Below are 17320 nucleotides of genomic sequence, written 5' to 3' on the forward strand. Positions count from 1 at the left end.
CTCACGACGCCTGGTCACCGAGAGGAACGTCACCTGCAAAAGCCCTAAGACGCTTGGTCATTGGGTTCCTTTCTTTCTCTTACCCAAATTATTAGTGGAACTGCCTTTTGTATACCTTTTGTATTTAAGAAGACAATTTTATAATAAAAGGTGATGGGAAAGTCCAAATTCTCGTGTACAATAATTGCTCTCTCTCTTTAGACTGAAAAAAATTTCACATGATAGATGCGTCGGCGACTATTTACAAACATTAAAAGGACTTTCCTACGGGACGCTCTTTTTATTAACGGAAAAACGGACTTAGAAACTTTTAAAACTACAGTATTAGTATTGGTGTTACTAAAGCAGGATTATATAAAAATATCTGTATTGTAATATGTACTCTCATTCCTCTTAGCGGTAAATTGATTCGCTATAGGCTGGCAGGTATTTATGCCGACAACTAGATCTGGAAACAATACGTATAAAGAGGGTGATAATAATATGGCAGAATCAGAATCCCGTACGCCTGTTAATATTCCTCATCTAACTAGATATTCTGGTCAAAGTACAGACGACCCGGATCGATTTTTCATGTTATTCGATCATTTGGCTTTACTCCAGGCATGGACCCCCGAAAGAAGAAAGAAATTCTCCCGATGTATTTACAGGATGTAGCTCTCGATTTTGTTTTACAATTACAAAATCAGAATCAATTTAACACTCTAAATTACGACCAACTTAAAACTAAATTAATTTCATTGTCTCGTCCAAATTTACGAGCGTATAAGGCGGAACTAGAAATTTTCCGAATGCAGCAAAACGAAAATGAGTCGGTCGATTCATATTTCTTAACGAAATTAAGGGGCATTAGACAGCTAATGCCAGAGGCTTCGGAGGAACAGAAAATCAATTTTCTTTCATTGGGATGACAACGAAATTTACTACAGAAGATAGCATTGGAATCCTTTCAAACAGTCCAGTGGCTGCAGGATCGACTTCATGAGTTGGAAAAGGCTCACGACCTCATGCAGAAGAGGAATTATGTGGAACTGTCACAGGCAATTCATTCTTTAATCGGTCAACCTGACTACCCCTGAACATTTCCTTTGTACGACTTTCATAACCAAACGAATCATAATTCATATTTGCCAACCTATGTACAACAACCAACTTCTACTGTGCATCACATCCAACCTGCTCCTTGTTATTCGCAATCGTTACCTTCTGCACCTCCATTGCAAAATATTTCCCCTCCACAGACAACTTCCACTCAGCCTGAAGTCTTAAATCCGCACCCCCACCAAAGTCAAAACCCGCCCTCACATCACCCCACATACGGATCTCATTAAACTAGCCAATCAAATGGCCGAATTATCACTAATGGTGGCACAGAACGCCATTAAAACTATAGACGTAATAACGGGGGAAGACATCGTCAAGGAAACGGACAAAAGGTGGGCGCAAAAAATACCAACAAAGGGAATAACTCTGATAGGAAAAATAAAAATTTTGTATAAAGCGATAAAGTATCTGTGTGTGCAATATAAGAAGAACCACGGTGCATCAACGTGTTGGAATAATCCAAAAAATTCCAACCAAGGAAACGCATAGATGGGCTTGCAGGCCAAAGTCAAGCCTCGCGGGCCACTTCAGAAAAGTCGGCTCGGGCCACTCAAACTACCACAATAAAAAAAGCATCACATTCAAAAAGAACAGGCAACAGCGGAAACTTTTAACGATACGGAGGACAATTTTTTCACCCAGGCGACTAACAACGATCGCCGAGAACATGTTAAGCTGGGGGACAGAAAATAATAAATTATTGCTTAATATTACAGTAAGTTCAAGCAGTCTGCCAGATAATAATAGACACTGGATCCAGTCTTAGTTTATGGTCTAGACAAGACATACCCTCAAATTGCAAATTAATACCATTTCAGACTCGTATCAAAGGCATCGCTAACGGAGTTCTGACTTTGAAGGAAATAGCTCTAATTAAATTTAAAATTTGCACCACAACTTTTTCACATTATTTTCGCATTATAGATGCGGACTTCAGTCCGATTTTTAGGAACGACAATCTCACTAGACTTTTTTCTCAAATAGACCTGGAGAATAATTCCATATTGTTATATAGAAAACCTCGGAAGTCTACTTTTCCTAAGGAAAAAAAGAAACGGAAGAAATGTCACAAGAAACTACTCATCCTTTGGACTTGCAGAGAAATGCAAACGTAATCACAGCTAGTAAAATTACGATCCCAGCGAAATAAATTTCTACTTCCCTGTTTCAATTCCGAAGAAAAATCATGACGTAGCATTTTACATCATTACTCCACTGCAATCATAGAACTATATGGATTGGCGGCAATGACCATGAAAATAGCGAATAACGACCTTACGTTATTAATCTCAAATCCAACAGCAAGCATAACTTTAAATAAAGGCACACCAGTGGCGTATACAAAGGAGGACGTGGAATAATTTTCTTTCAAAATAAAAAACATGAAAAAACATCAATTTAGAACACAAGAAGAGATGCAGGAAAGATTAAAACAGACCGCTAAAACTTTCAACATTGACCTTTTTAATATAAAACCTGATTTACCGGAATACCAGCGAATAGCTGTAATCAACTTATTATACAAATACAGGGATGTTTTTCATACAGTGTAGAGGATATAGGTTATTTTAGGGAGTACAAGTACAAAATACGCATAGATCGCGCGCGTCGTTCCATCACCGCTCCCCATCTATTCCATTAGGAATAAAAGAACAAATTGATAGATACAACAACTGATAGATGCCAAAATCATAACAGACACAGACGAGTAATTACTCTTCGTCTCCAATTTCGATCAAAAAGCCAAACAGTTCAGAACTCAGACTTGTGTTGAATCTCCAGGCATGTAATAGTTACACCGAATATTTAAGCATACCATTCCAGTCTACAGAAGTTTTGCAGGTTTTAAAAGGGAAAACCCCACTTTCAACCCTGGACATTTCTCAATCGTACTTCCAAATCTTATTGCATCCAAAAAGCACTAAATACATAACTTTTGAGGTGAACCATACACGCAAAAGCTTTAAATTTCATAGATGCGTAAAGGGCCACTGCTCAAGTTCTCAATCTTTGACTATCGTAATTAAAATGCTATTAGACGGTGTACCAAAACGCATAACCAATTTTGCAGATGACATCGTGATTGGTTCATATACGTCGGAACAACTCTCAGATTTGGAGCTTTTATTCCAAAAATTACGGAAGCATGACTTTAGAGCCAATCCCAAGAAGGCTCTCCCAGTATTAGGATTCCTTGTGTCCGGAAAAAAGATAAGCATCTCACCGAAAATAGCAAATAAGGTCAAGAATTTTAAGAAGCTCACCACTAAACGAGTACTCAAGAGCTTTATAGGCCTTTGCTCTTATCTTCGGAGTCATATTAAGGACTTCACGGCCAAGGTAGAAGTTTCAACAGTTCCTTATTAAAAATGCAAAATTTAAATGGACCGAAAAACATAATGAATTATTTGAGAATCTGAAAGAGGACATCTTGAATGTTCCATCTCTACCATTTCGACGAAAAGTGGAGATAAGGCTCTGCACTGACGCGAGCTCCTCGCAATTGGGGGGTATTGGCCTGTTATAACCCCCAAACAGACGAAGAAAAGATTGTCTCCTATTGCACCCGTCGCCTTACAACTAGCGAGTCTAAAAGTTCAGTCTGGCAAAAAGAACTATACGCTATTATTTATGCTCTGCGTAAATTCAGATATTTCCTACTTAATCGTAAATTTAAATTGTTTACAGACGCAAAATGTCTAACTTATCTGCGTACGCACCCGGACAGGGTAAAAAATATACACGCTATAGACTTTTCTTAGCTGACTATAATTTTGATATCTGCCATATTGAAGGAAAGAAGCACCCGGCCGATATCATCAGCCGCTTAGAACAAAACAACATTGATACTCCGGAACTCACGGACCTACATCAGACAACCGAGGATTTACATGCATACCGCTCTAATTCTTTAGAAGAACCCATTCTTCAAATACAACAACCAGGACCTTTGCAGAACTTATGGGAGGAACAGCGCAAAGGTGACTCGTACGCTGACATAATAGCAGTTTTGGAAGGGAAAGAACCGAAAAAAAGTTCTACCATGAGAGCAGCTAAGTATTTTCGTTTAAAAGACAACTTACTGTATCGTACACAAAAACATCCAGAACTTGGATTACTTTCTCTTTTGTGTATTCCGAAAAGTTTGGCAGGACAGTGGTTCGAATCTATTAACAAAGACCCGTCAGCGCCTCATTTCGGGTTTTCGAAGACATATAAGATCGTCCTCAATAAGTACTATATGCCAAACATGAAGTCACACTTAGCGTTTAGAAGAACTGTAGAGGGTCAACTTTTAAAGAAAATCCCGAAAAAGCCACAAGGAGAACTCGATGCATGTTTGATAATTTAGGACCTTATCCACATGAAGAAGGGAAACCAAAATACGTTTCAGTTGCCATCGAAACAAGCACTCGTTATATAGTGACGAAAGCTGTTAACAGCATCACGGCAGATACAATTGAACAATTCTTACTGGAAGAAATTATTTTAAAATTTGGCGCCTTTCGTTTCCTTCATCTGGACAAACACCCAGTACACAGAGCGAAGAAATTTCGAAAACTAGCAGATATATATCTTTGAATTTAAGTTCTGCCCTGCTTTCAATCACCAGGATATAGGATTAGTTGAGGTCATGAATAAAACTTAAAAGAATTCCTTAAAATTTTTCGTTTAACAAAATCATGAAAAATGGCCAAAACTACTACCTCACATTACTTCTGGTGTAAACAGTTTCGTCCAATTAGGTACGAAGAAATCAAGCTTACTTTTAATGTACGGGTACGAACCTACGACAATCAGCGATTGCCAATTACAGACTACTACTCAGCTACAGCTGCAACGAGACCAACTTGTAAAACTAAGAGAAAAACACGGCAAAATTTACTAAAGGCTCACGAACAGCAAAAGTATTTTGACAAAAAACATAAGCTAGAAACCTTCCACAATGGAGATAAAGTATTAATTTAATCCCGTTTCAAAGGGTCGAAGAATCATCACAATGGGCCGACAGGTACTGCGGGCCGGCCACAATACTTTCAAAGCTAAATAATAATCTCTACCGAGTTCGCATGCCCAACAATTTCAGGGAGACAGAATATTTCCATCGACAGAATTAAACCATCTTATGACGACGAAAAACAGATACAGGGATAATGATGACGAACGCAACAGCTATGAAGATTAGAAGAGAAGAGAGGAAAACAAGAATATCATGATTCCAGCAGATACGGACCAGCGACACGCACCGCGCACTCTTCATATTTCAGCGGCAGAGAGAAAACGAAAAAAAGAACCAAACATCGGATAGCAGTAAACAAGCTATGACATGATATGGCTATTTGAAGTGACCAAATTTAGTACGTATCGTAGTATTCACATTAAAACAAATCCCATGTCTTTCTTCCTCTCTTACAATTCCTCACATCCCAGCATTCTGTCATCCGCACTGCCTGCATGCGTACAATTTCCTTCAACGACCAAAATTGCAAGCCAGCATTTTTCTTTCCGCCTCGAGCGAATGGACTTCACAAGGCCAGCAACATTTTTCGCTCCTCCGCCGCGAATCATATGATTGACTGTCACTCACACAATAAACTATATATACAAAGTGTTCAGAAATTCAGGATTATCAGTTGACAAACTTTCTTCCGGCATGACTACGTTTCTCTAAGTAGTGACTTTAACCATTATATGTGTTGTCATCCATTTCCTACAACTAGTAAGAACTAGACCGATATTAAAAACTTCTATAATAGCACCATATGCCGTGCGAACTTCACAACATACTACGGGCATTACTATTAATGACCTAGTGTATAAATACTAACTATAACTGCCAGAGCTTCGACAGCCTCTCCTTTGAGGGAGATGAGGTAATATATGGATCCTGCTTAGATTAGAGGACATACTGTCAGTGCTTTAACTTCAACTTCAACTTAGTGTCTCATCCAGTGTTATATCAGTGACCAATGCTTTTAACTTTGCTTTTGTGTTTAAGTGTTTTACTGCATTTCCAGTGTATACTGCGACCGATATGCAGATTCTACATAATGGCAAAAAATAATCCTATGGCTTACTTTTTTCTACGCCCCGGGGGTGTAAGGTTCCGCATGTCCCCATAACATGCGACAACCATGTGTACTACACGTGTTAATAATAAACAAAAACAATGCAGACGACGGATCCGAAGAGGAGTCGCCTACATTCACCAGCAGTCGGCAAGACGGAGATCGCCGATGGCAGCCGACACTCCAGGATAAGACAGAGCGGCACGCATCATCGAGCATCAATCTACCCAGGTTGATCAAACCACCTAAAACCCTCTCACGACGCTTGGTTACCGAGAGGTACCTATCCTTAAGCACTAAGACGCACGGTCATTGGGTTCCTATCCTCTCTCACGACGCTCGGTCACCGAGACACCTAAGCTTAACCCCTTTCACGACGCCTGGTCACCGAGAGGAACCTCACCTGCAAAAGCCCTAAGACGCTTGGTCATTGGGTTCCTTTCTTTATTTTACCAAAATTATTAGTGGAACTGCCTTTTGTATTTAAGAAGACAATTTTATAATAAAAGGTGATGGGAAAGTTCAAATTCCCGTGTACAATAATTCCTCTAACTCTTTAGACTGAAAGAATTTTACAATATGTATATAGTACACAACGGATCAGCAGCAAACGTTCATTATTAGATGTACTACATTTACAGAAGCAGAAAAGCTGTATTTAATATTTGTTTTCCAGTGTTCATTTTCAATGTTTTTTGGAATGTATAATTTTTGTTAGGTTTCATTTTTTGGAGAAGTCATGCTCCTTGGTACATTAAGGGCTGAAAGTATTTTGGTTCAGTTCACTAGTTTGTTACCCAATTCGCCTAATAGAAGTTCTATCTTGCACAACTTCCATTTTCCATGTGACCTGTATGTAAACGGACAAAATCTTCCAGAAGTATGTCATGTTACATATTTACAGAATCAGCTGAAAGAGCACGTTCCTGCTGTATCACCATTGCTCCACTGAGGGACACCTACGTCACGATAATGGCAATTCAACTGACTGTATTAGCATTTCCCCGTCGGGGTAATGCTGATACAGTACTAATTATCATTATTTCTGTAATATATTAACACTAATTAATCCAATTTTTGTGTTAATGTGAAGATCTAGGAAGAATGTACATAAAATAATTTTCTTTGCAATTCCAGCTGTATTTGAAGTTACATACTTTTTACCAAAAAGTGTATCAGCATTGCCCCGTTTGACGGTACATCAACCATCCCACTTTGGAAAGTACAGATTTACAACACTCCTCTTGGATTTGAGATTTTCCTTGGTTCCATTTCTGTCCATACAGGCTTATTGAGGACGGCAGTGTCTGTGGGTTTTCCTGCTTTCCCCTACATTCGTTCATAATTAACCATTCATTTTCCTTTATTATTAGCATCCTTTAGCCTTAAGAACATAACCGTGGGAAATTACTCGAAAGGTTTCATTTCACTTCAACAATCCTACTTTATAACTTTCAATTACTCAAGTTTCGATAGTAAAAGTCCCGAAGATATATGTATACCGAATTATCTTTATGCACAAGTATTGAATTCGCTGCTGCGTAACGACTCAATTCAGTTGCTAAAACATTCGTAGTTGTTAAAAGTTCAGCTTAAGTACCATAAACGAAGAGCAGTTCCATACATCCTTCAAGTCACATTATGATACGAAAACCAAAAAAAGTCCGATAAAATATACAAAAAAAAGGGATGGATTGCTGGTTGGAATTAATCCTCGAAATTTTCGGGTAAATGGGTATATCCCGCTCGCTCCTTACCCGATGCATTCGGTTTTATCTGATAGAATGCGAGCTCAGGTCTGGGCCGCCCGACCTGTTATAGACCCATATGACTCGTGTAACCCGTATGAACCGTTAAAACCGATAGACTTGTTAGAACCGATACCTGTTATAACCGTTAGACGTAATAGACTTATGAATCCGCACACACAAAATACGACAATTTGCTATAAAAGTCACTTGTGAAACAACTCTTTAAAAAAAAAAAAGATTAATGACAATGTGTGTTGTTTTCATAGAATATTTAACATACTCTCAGCTTGTTTACACTTCAAAAAGAAAAGAAAACACTGAAATTCAAAAGTACTTATCTTACTCTTTTTCAAATATCAATATTTTTTCTAACGTAGAGTGTTCCATAATGGAAGTGTACCCTCGTGGAGAAGTTGTAAAACTACGTGCATCATCTTCGTGTCATCCTGGCTTTGATTTCAGATGAATCATGAAGCCTCGAATAAAGTTCACGAATAGGCTTGCCAACGAAATAAGTGTTTAAGTTGTCTCTTCTCGAACAGATGTAATGAAAGTCATATCTCAAAATGTGTACCTGTTTCTATTGGAAGATCGGGCCGCGGTGGCTCAGTGGTAGAGCGTTCACCTCTGGTGCTTGGGGTTCCGGGTTCGATCCAAACCCTCGTCAAGTGAACTTTGTGGTGGACAACGTGTGCGTGAGTTTCCTCGGGATTCTCCCGTTTCCTCCCACTTTCTTCATTCCACCATTTCATTCATTACACATCACCGTCTCCTTTAGCCTAACCGGCAAAATCGTGGGATGTAAAACTCAAAGATTTCATTTCATTTTTTCTATTGGAAGATCTCTCGTCTCGTCAAGACTCCAGCAGCTCAGCTCTCCTTCCAGGAACAGAAAGAGAAAGCTATGGAACCTACTACTTGGAGCTGGATAAAAACTGGAAGCACCTTAGCCCCCTGTGCATGACCAAACGCCCTGCTCCACCTAACTGTTAACATTTACTTCGTGCAACTGCAAATTTAACTGCACTAACAGGTGACAATGTTGGAATGCTAGGCTGCAGTGTTTTGCCATGTGTCTACACTCTGAAGGGTTATCGTGTGCAAATTCTGGACAAACTATTGAAAATCTGTCTGATGATGAATGAGAGTTTAGTAGATTTTGAGTTTAAGGTCCCGTTCAGCAGCGAGGCTATGTGAGACGTGGACTTAGTGATTAACATACAATCTGAACCACATGAACTCCCACCGGGAATCTAACCCGGGTCTCCCAAGTCATAGGCGCGTGATGGCGAATGAGAGGTTGTGAAATATATAATGGTAACCAAGAAAGTTCTGTCGCTTTTTGTGGAGGACAGTGTTACATTGGCCCTCACACTGTGAGTTGAATGTGAATGGAGATAAAGCGAAGGTCAGTTGTTAGTATATCCGGTTCAGTTACACTGTAAACTTAGGTAAGGACATAGTAAACATGGGATCTCCACTGAGCGTCATACGGGCGTGTATGCTGTACGAGATCAAACTGGAGTCAAACGCGGAAGATATGCCAGGCCTTTGGTGAGGGTGTCGTGACTGTGGACAGTACAGCGGTGGGTTAACAAGTATAAGGACGGTGACGAAACAGTCGAAGACGCACCACGTGCCGGAAGACCAACACATATACAAAATGAAAATTTTCAGGCAGCAATTGAGGCGAACAGTGGCCAGACATGTGAGGAACTGGGACTACAATTCAGTGTGAATGGAGAAACAATTCGGCAGCACCTTTATCAACTTGGGAAGCACTACAAGTTGGGTCGGTGGGTCCAACATGATTTGACTTCGGGCCAGAAGGCAACGCGAGCAGACACCGCTGTTTCTTTGCTGTCTCGTCCGAGGAAGGGGCAATTTCTGGACAGGGTGTTGACATGTGATGAGAAGTGAGTCCTTTACAAAGCTCCACTGCACCGTCATCATTGATTAGCATCCCATGAACAGTTTCCAGAACAGCCGAAACCAGTACTGCACCAGAAGAAGGTCCTCCTGTGTGTTTGGTGGACTGCTCGCAGCATCGTGCACCGGAAACTCTTATTAGCTGGTCAGATCAATGCAGCTGTGTACTGTCAGCAGTTGAGCCGAGTTGAAAAAAAAATATTCAAAACTCTGGTGCCAGCACTTATCAATCGCAAAGTGGTCCTCCTGTTACAGGACAACGCTTCGCCCCAAGTGGTTAGGATGACCCGGGACACCATTCTTCGCCTTAGATGAGAAACACTATTGCATCTGCCATACTCCCCGGGCATTGCACCGTCTGATTATCACCTGTTCCATTTCTTGGACAATCATCTTAGAGGACGCTAGTTCAAACCCCTAATAGAGGTGCAAAATGCACTTGGTAACTTCTTCGCTTCACGGCCCACCAAGTTCTATCGTGATGGAATCCATTGCCTTCCAGAACGTTGGCAGAAGGTCGTCGATGCTGATGGGGACTATTTTTGATCTTCCAGGTACGTCTTAGGCGACATATCAATGTTGGAAGGTGGTGGGTGAAAAAAACAAAACGTAACTTTTTGGTTACCTTTTATAAGTGCAATTTACTACAAGAATGTCGTATTTATATGGAAAATCTTACGAGCTATTGCATATTAAATACAACTGAACTTTGTGTTCGCTTGTCGAAACCATTAACCTGAAATTCTGCCTTAACGGAAATTATATATTTAAAAAATAGAAGAAAAGTTGTACATTTTCTGTTTAACGTTTTTCACTAAGAAGGACCATTTTCTAGAAAATTCCGAAAACACTTGCTTTTGGTCGCCATTTTCCAAGTTGGTGATTATAGCACATTTTTTCGAAGACTTTTAGTATGTTCCTCAGGGATTCAACTAAATATATATGAAGTTCCATGCTTCTATGAGTTTTTCAAGGTAATGGGATATTTTGACCTAAAACGACTGCACTATTAGGGCCTACTCTATTAAGACTCTTCACAATACAGTGAAACATCTAACGCATACCTTTCAATAGGAAACACGTCAATAATACGGGCAAACATTTTTATCTCGGTAAGTATGTATGCATGTATTATTATAGAAAAGGATCCTCCTTTCTACGGACATTACTCAGTTATACGGACATGGACAATCTGTTTCTACCCCCCGAACATTCACCCCCGCAACTTGGGAGAGGGGAAGGAAGGATATTATATATATATATATATATATATATATATATATATATATATATATATATATATATATATATATATAAATGATCTAAAATGACCAATATCAGTGAATCCATGGTTTTTGGGGTCGCTGAGATGAACAGTGACACTTTCAATCACGTTTACATCCAAATTCATCCCCACATTTTGGGGATGGGGAAAGGGAAATTCATAAAACTGACAAAATATAACCCATTATTAGTGTCGAATTTATAGTTTCCGGGATCACTGAGATGACCGGTGACACTTTCGAAGCTATGCCCCGAAACATGGAGGAGGAGATGGGGAAGATATATACAAATGATCGAAAATGGCCGATATTAGTGTGTGATTCATAGTTTTTGGGGTCCTTGAGATGAACAGTAACACTTCCGATTCTGTTTAAAACCAAATTCAGCCCGCAACTTGGGAAAGGGGGAGATACATAAAAATGATCGAAAATGACCAATATTAATGTCGAATACATAGTTTTCTGGGTCACTGAGATGAACACTTATTTTTCTGATGCCGTTTAAATCGGTGCCACTAAAAACGAAAGCAACATATTTCACGGGTACCAAACACATGAGATACGGAGTTGTACATTTAAATTTTCATTTTAACCCAGCGAAGCGGTTAATTGATGCTAGTTTTTAATATAGTCAGTAAGCGAATTAAAGACTTTTATGGAGTTATCACTTGTACTTGAGAAGAAAACCATCACACAAGAATTTTACAGTCCACACCCATATAAACACATCTGCCCTAAAATACTTTTGTTTCTTTATAGAGGAAGAACTCTCCTCATTCTTCCAGCAATTCACTTGATTAAACTACAGTATACTTCCAGTATACTTGATTACAGTATATCGATATAGGGGAAACTGGCCTAAAATGGCATACTATGATAAAACGACATACCAGGGGTTTTGAACGATTGGTGCAAAGAAGAGCTCTGAGAAGTTTTAAGGTAAGCGTGGAAATGACAACAGTGACCCTCTGCAAATTGGAGTACTGAAGTTTTGGTATAGACGTCGTGAGAAATTATTTTTGAAAATTAAGTATCCCAAATATTTGTATATTCTTTTCTAGTCGCTTGTAGTTCAAAAACGTAGTGTTGTTTTAACATTTCAATCGTGGGATTATAGATAGGCAACGCAGCGTTTTAAAAGATGTGAAAAGAAAGAACTTGGTTGTTGGCTATTTCTGCTTGATCAACTGTTGAAGGGTAAAATGACATGCCAGCGTTAGGGCAAAATGACACAGCATGTCGTTTTATTATAAGGTATGTCATTTTACCCTTTCATTTTCTCTTTCCTCCCTGTGTTTTGGAATTATGGAAACGAATAAAGGTTGCCTCTAAGTAACTGCCCTAGGAAAAATTGGAAAAATGAATTAGTCGATAGTACACCTACTGGTACTTTTGGACTTGCACAAGAACCTGGCTGGATGACCGGTGAAATATTTCTTAGTTTCGAAACATTTTGGTTCGTTTGTGGAACCTAATATGGAGGAGGTTTTGCTCATTGTAGATGGACATTCCAGTCACAAGAACTTGGAGGTTCTTATTTTTCCAAAGAAAATGGAATTGTAATTGTGTGTCTTATAATGCAGAGAGTGGATATCGAAAGACATGTTTGTGAACCATTGATTCCAATGTCTTTCAGGACCATCTGTTTGCACCAGCAGAAACAACGAATATTCCATTGTCATCAGAACCAGTTGAGAGCTCAAATAAAACTGCTGGACCCCAAAATAACGGATCCACATCGGTGTTCGATGATTCTACTTCTTAGAAAAAGGGACCAGTCATATCTAATGAAGCCCGTGTTTCACAGCAATCCACCCTGCTTTCAGAGGATCGTGCCAGTGAAAGAGACTTCCCCAGTTTCGATGGCTTATGCAGGCTTCCTAAGAAGAACCAGGATTTATGAATCTGCAATTCTCACTAGCACTACATACCTTAATGCACTGAAGGAAAAAAGGCAGAGAAAACTAAAAAGGACATGAGGAAGTCAACAAGGCAAGTGGGTAGAAAACTAGATCTATGTGCTTAAAATATGAATGAGGACGAACTCTTCGCGAACAACGACAATGATGAAGATTGTCCATGTCTCTATTGTAACGAGTTATTCTCTGTGTCCTGTCGAATAGAACTTTGATTGAGATGTTACCAGTGCAGAAAAAAAGTTTCTGCTAAAACAAAAGTATTTTTTGTGAACTCTGTTATTAACTTTTGTCCACAAAAATGATATTCTATTTGATATAATATTCCCTTCACATTTGCAAGTTATCGCAGTGTATTTTCTCTAAATTTGTTATTCTTACAATATTTTTAAAGAGAAAAAAATATTTTCCTTATTAGCACAATATTTTTTTTTTTAAGAAGAAAATGGAAATTCGTAATAGTAACTAGAAACAAAAGTACCTACGTGCATAAATCGACACCTTTTTCACATTGTATTTCAGAATGTATATTTGTTATTTTGCAATACTAACAAGTAATAATGAAAGTAGCAATGAACTATATATTAAAAATATTTTTATCACACTGGATTAATTTTGTAACATTTATTACGCGTTTAGGGAAAAATGTGTCATTTTATCCAAGTATAAGCCTAAAATGACACATTGAGCCAAAAAAGAAAACAAACATTAATTACAGAGAGATTATTACTTCCAAAGCAAGATATAATTCGAGTAGTTACATTATGATGTACTGGTACTTAGAACAAAAAATAACTTTTGGTTATTGATTTATTCACGTTAATAAAACTGGTATGTCATTTTAGGCCAGTTTCCCCTACACTTTCCACCCAGACTCCTACCTACTCCCAATAAAATGAGTTCTGTTTCACATTTTGACACTATGGTTGACTTCTAAACTATGCAATTTTCTTTTAGTTTAACGTCCGAGGATTACGAAACATCCGGTTGCAATAAAGGGAGAAAGTCAGAGACGTAATCTTTTCTTCAGATGCCAACTCCAAACAGAAAATAGTTTCTCGCTATCTCTTACAAAAATGAAATGAGCTTAAATTTAAAGTTTAAGGTTCCACAATTATGCTCCGAGAGTAAAAGAGACTGTGATGATCAGAATGAACGAAATGGTAAAATGATGATAGTGGAAGGAAACGAGGGAACCCAGAGAAAACCCACACAAACGGTATTTATCCACTACAAAGTTCAGTTGACACGAAATTAGAACGAACCAGAGACACCATGTACTAGGGGTGAGTACTCTACTATTGAGCCAACGCGGCCCTCTATCTCTTGGAACTGTTGATATATGGAACAACTATTAAAACCGGGTATTGTACTAGCTTTAACTACTTCCCGTTGTAGTAGAAGAATAATAGGTGAGACGAAATCAATTCTTGGGATCTTGATTCCATATATACAGTATAAAAGAAAGGTTGTCGCCTATTACCGTTCTCGGTCTGTAGGAATCAATATTGAAACCAGAAGTGGTAGTTCATTCTTACATTTCCGATTAAATACGGGAATAAATTCGGAGATGAAACTACCCGTAAAGACAGAATTAATAAAAAAACTGCCTCTCATTATCTGATACGGTTTTCTACTATAGCGATCAGCGCTGAAACAGAAAAGGTCGACTTCCACCATTTCTATTTTGAATAGACGGACAAAGATTGAAGTGAAACCTATGCTAGAGACATTGAACCCATATAAAATGTATATTTTTCGTTAACTTACAGTTTTTGCTCTTTGGTCATCATTGAAAACTGAAATAATAGTAATTTTAATTATTTCCGACTGTGATAGGTGAATAAAGTAGGAGATGCAAACTATCCATGCAGTACACTGAATCTTTTTTTTTTTTTTTTTTTTTTAATATTTTTGCTATCTATTCACAGTCCTTCCCGCTGGCCTAGTGGCAGTGTGTGAAATTCTTGCTACACAGGGTCCCGAGTTCGATCTCCGATGGAAAAGCACGAACACATTATGAAGGATTGGATTCCACCTTAAACCGTAGGTTCATGTCTCGTAAAGCCTTGATGCTGAAATCGAATGTTAAACTCCAACTAACCAAACTGAAGCTAACTACATACTTAAAAAAAAAAAGAAAAAAAAACTACAGAAATTGATGTTGAAATCGGAAATATCTTATTTTACCACACCAGGTTTGAATAGAGGGATAAAGGTCAAGTTGTAACTTTAAGCTTGGGGACACCGATGCCACATATCTCTAACTCATACCGCTTTTGCAGTATGGAAATCAATACTGAAACTGGAAATAACAGTAGATTTCTAGTACTTAGGGAAGGGACCGAGACCGGGATCAAGATGACCACTTATAAATCAAGACCGAGACTGAACGTCGATACGAGACAGAGACAAGGCAAAATCCGGTCTCGAATATTGAAGAAAAAAATACTGAATTTATCTGTACTCAAAATTAATTGTGTTGGTATGTTATATGTAAGATAATGGAATGACTACTATCGGATGACCACAGTCATCGGTGTATATACGCGAGAAAGGGGGCAAACACCATCTGCGAGCACTTGGTATATCGAAACGGTTCACAAAGCACACAATTTTGAGTTGGGTCTCTCTCTCTCTCTCTCTACATATATATATATATCTTTCATTAATCTAATTACTTGAATAACATGTTATATTCCGAAAGTTAATTTTGTGAAACAAAGACATACGATCTTAATTTCTCAAAATTGCATTACACATAGTTCAGAGATTCTCTAGGGAAAGATGTGTTTAAATATTTTTGCTGTAATACTGCGACCGCTCGTATAAGTAATGATGCCGACTCTTGTTAGAAACTGAGAGAAAAATTTTCAGACTGAAAGAAAATAGGGCCTGGAGTTCTAGAATAGAATACGGAAGGGCATGGAAAGATCAAGAACTTAATATTAAACCAGAGAATTAGTTATAACTGTCAAGATACTAAATGTGTGTAACAAACTGTATATTGATATTTCTAAACATCTCTCACTAACCAACAGAAGTGCTTAATTTAACAACATAATTTTAGATATAATCATGGAGAAAAACAGGATACGCAGAATAGAGAAAAGAGTATCAAATTTGAACCTTAGAATATTGAATCTTCTATGATTAACTTAAGCATTTACACTCTGATTTTGCACTTCTTTCGCCATTAATTAACTTCGCCTTATCTACGTAAAGTAGGCATTTCCTTCTCTTTACTATGCGAAAAATTGGTTCAGATTTTGAAATGAATGCCATTCATTTTAAAATGTGTTAAAATCAAGATTGTCTCGTAATTCTGAGTTCACTCAATATACAAAATTAGTCACCCCAAGAAAAAATGAGCTAAACGCAAGTTAGAATGTCTGGTTAATTACGATGCCGGAAGTAATCTTAGAACTAAAGTATAAACCGAGTTTATTATTATTATGTGAGAACTCATTTGCTATTATTGGGTCAATTCAGAGATACAAGGCAATCTTTTAAAATGAACTGAAATAAAGTGTAGGTTTTCACATAGATACTTTGTACATTAAAGAAAAAAATAACAAAACCATAATAATTTTACGTCGAAAACAAGGCGAAAAACGTTCATGCCGAACGAAAAGCACAATAACAGTGTAAAGCTAATCTCAATCATAATGCACATAGTATTCTGACGTTTAAAATTGATTCATATTTTCTACTTGATTGTATTTAAAACTAGCAATTTCGTTTTCGAATGCAAAGTTACTCGCGTATATAAAGAAAGAAATACATTCAACTCCTTCATTCACTTCTACTGTGAGATAAGCAACTGTGGAACATTTCGTCCCAAAGATTTAGAAATTAGTTAAAGCTCAGTTTCACAAAACATTGGAAATGGATAAGTTCCATTTTGAAAATAAGCTCCTCAAATTTGAAACTATTCATATTGTTAAAGGAAAGAAGAAAGGAGGAATATATACATATATGTATAATGCATTTCAACCTTAAAAATAGTACATATGAAGTATAAAGCGGGGCCTGAAGTGTGTGAGACATCAGATTTTGGAACTAATCCGTTCGGGGATTCAACCCTGGACAATGCATAGCAAAGCTGAGCGCCGTAGCAATTTGATTATGGAAAATTAAGCACACAATGAGGTTACAGAAAGCCTGCGTTATGACATGTCAATTAAAGTTGTAAAGTAAAACGAGATTGAAGGCATTTCACCCATCTGAAATAATAATAATAATAATCGAAAATGACCAATATTATG

At 38.0% G+C, this 17320-nt stretch overlaps 2 protein-coding genes across 5 annotated transcripts in view; one reads left to right on the forward strand and one right to left on the reverse strand.

Moving 5' to 3' along the window:
• The window catches only part of LOC145688213 (uncharacterized), a 392276-nt gene that overhangs the window by 351090 nt on the left and 23866 nt on the right, over nt 1-17320 (reverse strand). The window lies entirely within an intron of this gene.
• LOC145687305 (uncharacterized) lies at nt 3133-3471 on the forward strand. The gene has a single exon (XM_081760768.1). It carries the CDS (start codon nt 3133-3135, stop codon nt 3469-3471), a length of 339 nt encoding a protein of 112 aa, XP_081616894.1.

Source organism: Thermobia domestica, chromosome 6, assembly GCF_964235325.1.
Source record: "Thermobia domestica chromosome 6, izTheDome1.hap1.1, whole genome shotgun sequence".
NCBI classification, from domain to species: domain Eukaryota; kingdom Metazoa; phylum Arthropoda; class Insecta; order Zygentoma; family Lepismatidae; genus Thermobia; species Thermobia domestica.

Excerpts from the sequence above, each read along its gene's own strand:
- LOC145687305 (XM_081760768.1), top strand. The coding sequence starts at position 3,133 with ATGCTATTAGACGGTGTACCAAAACGCATAACCAATTTTGCAGATGAC.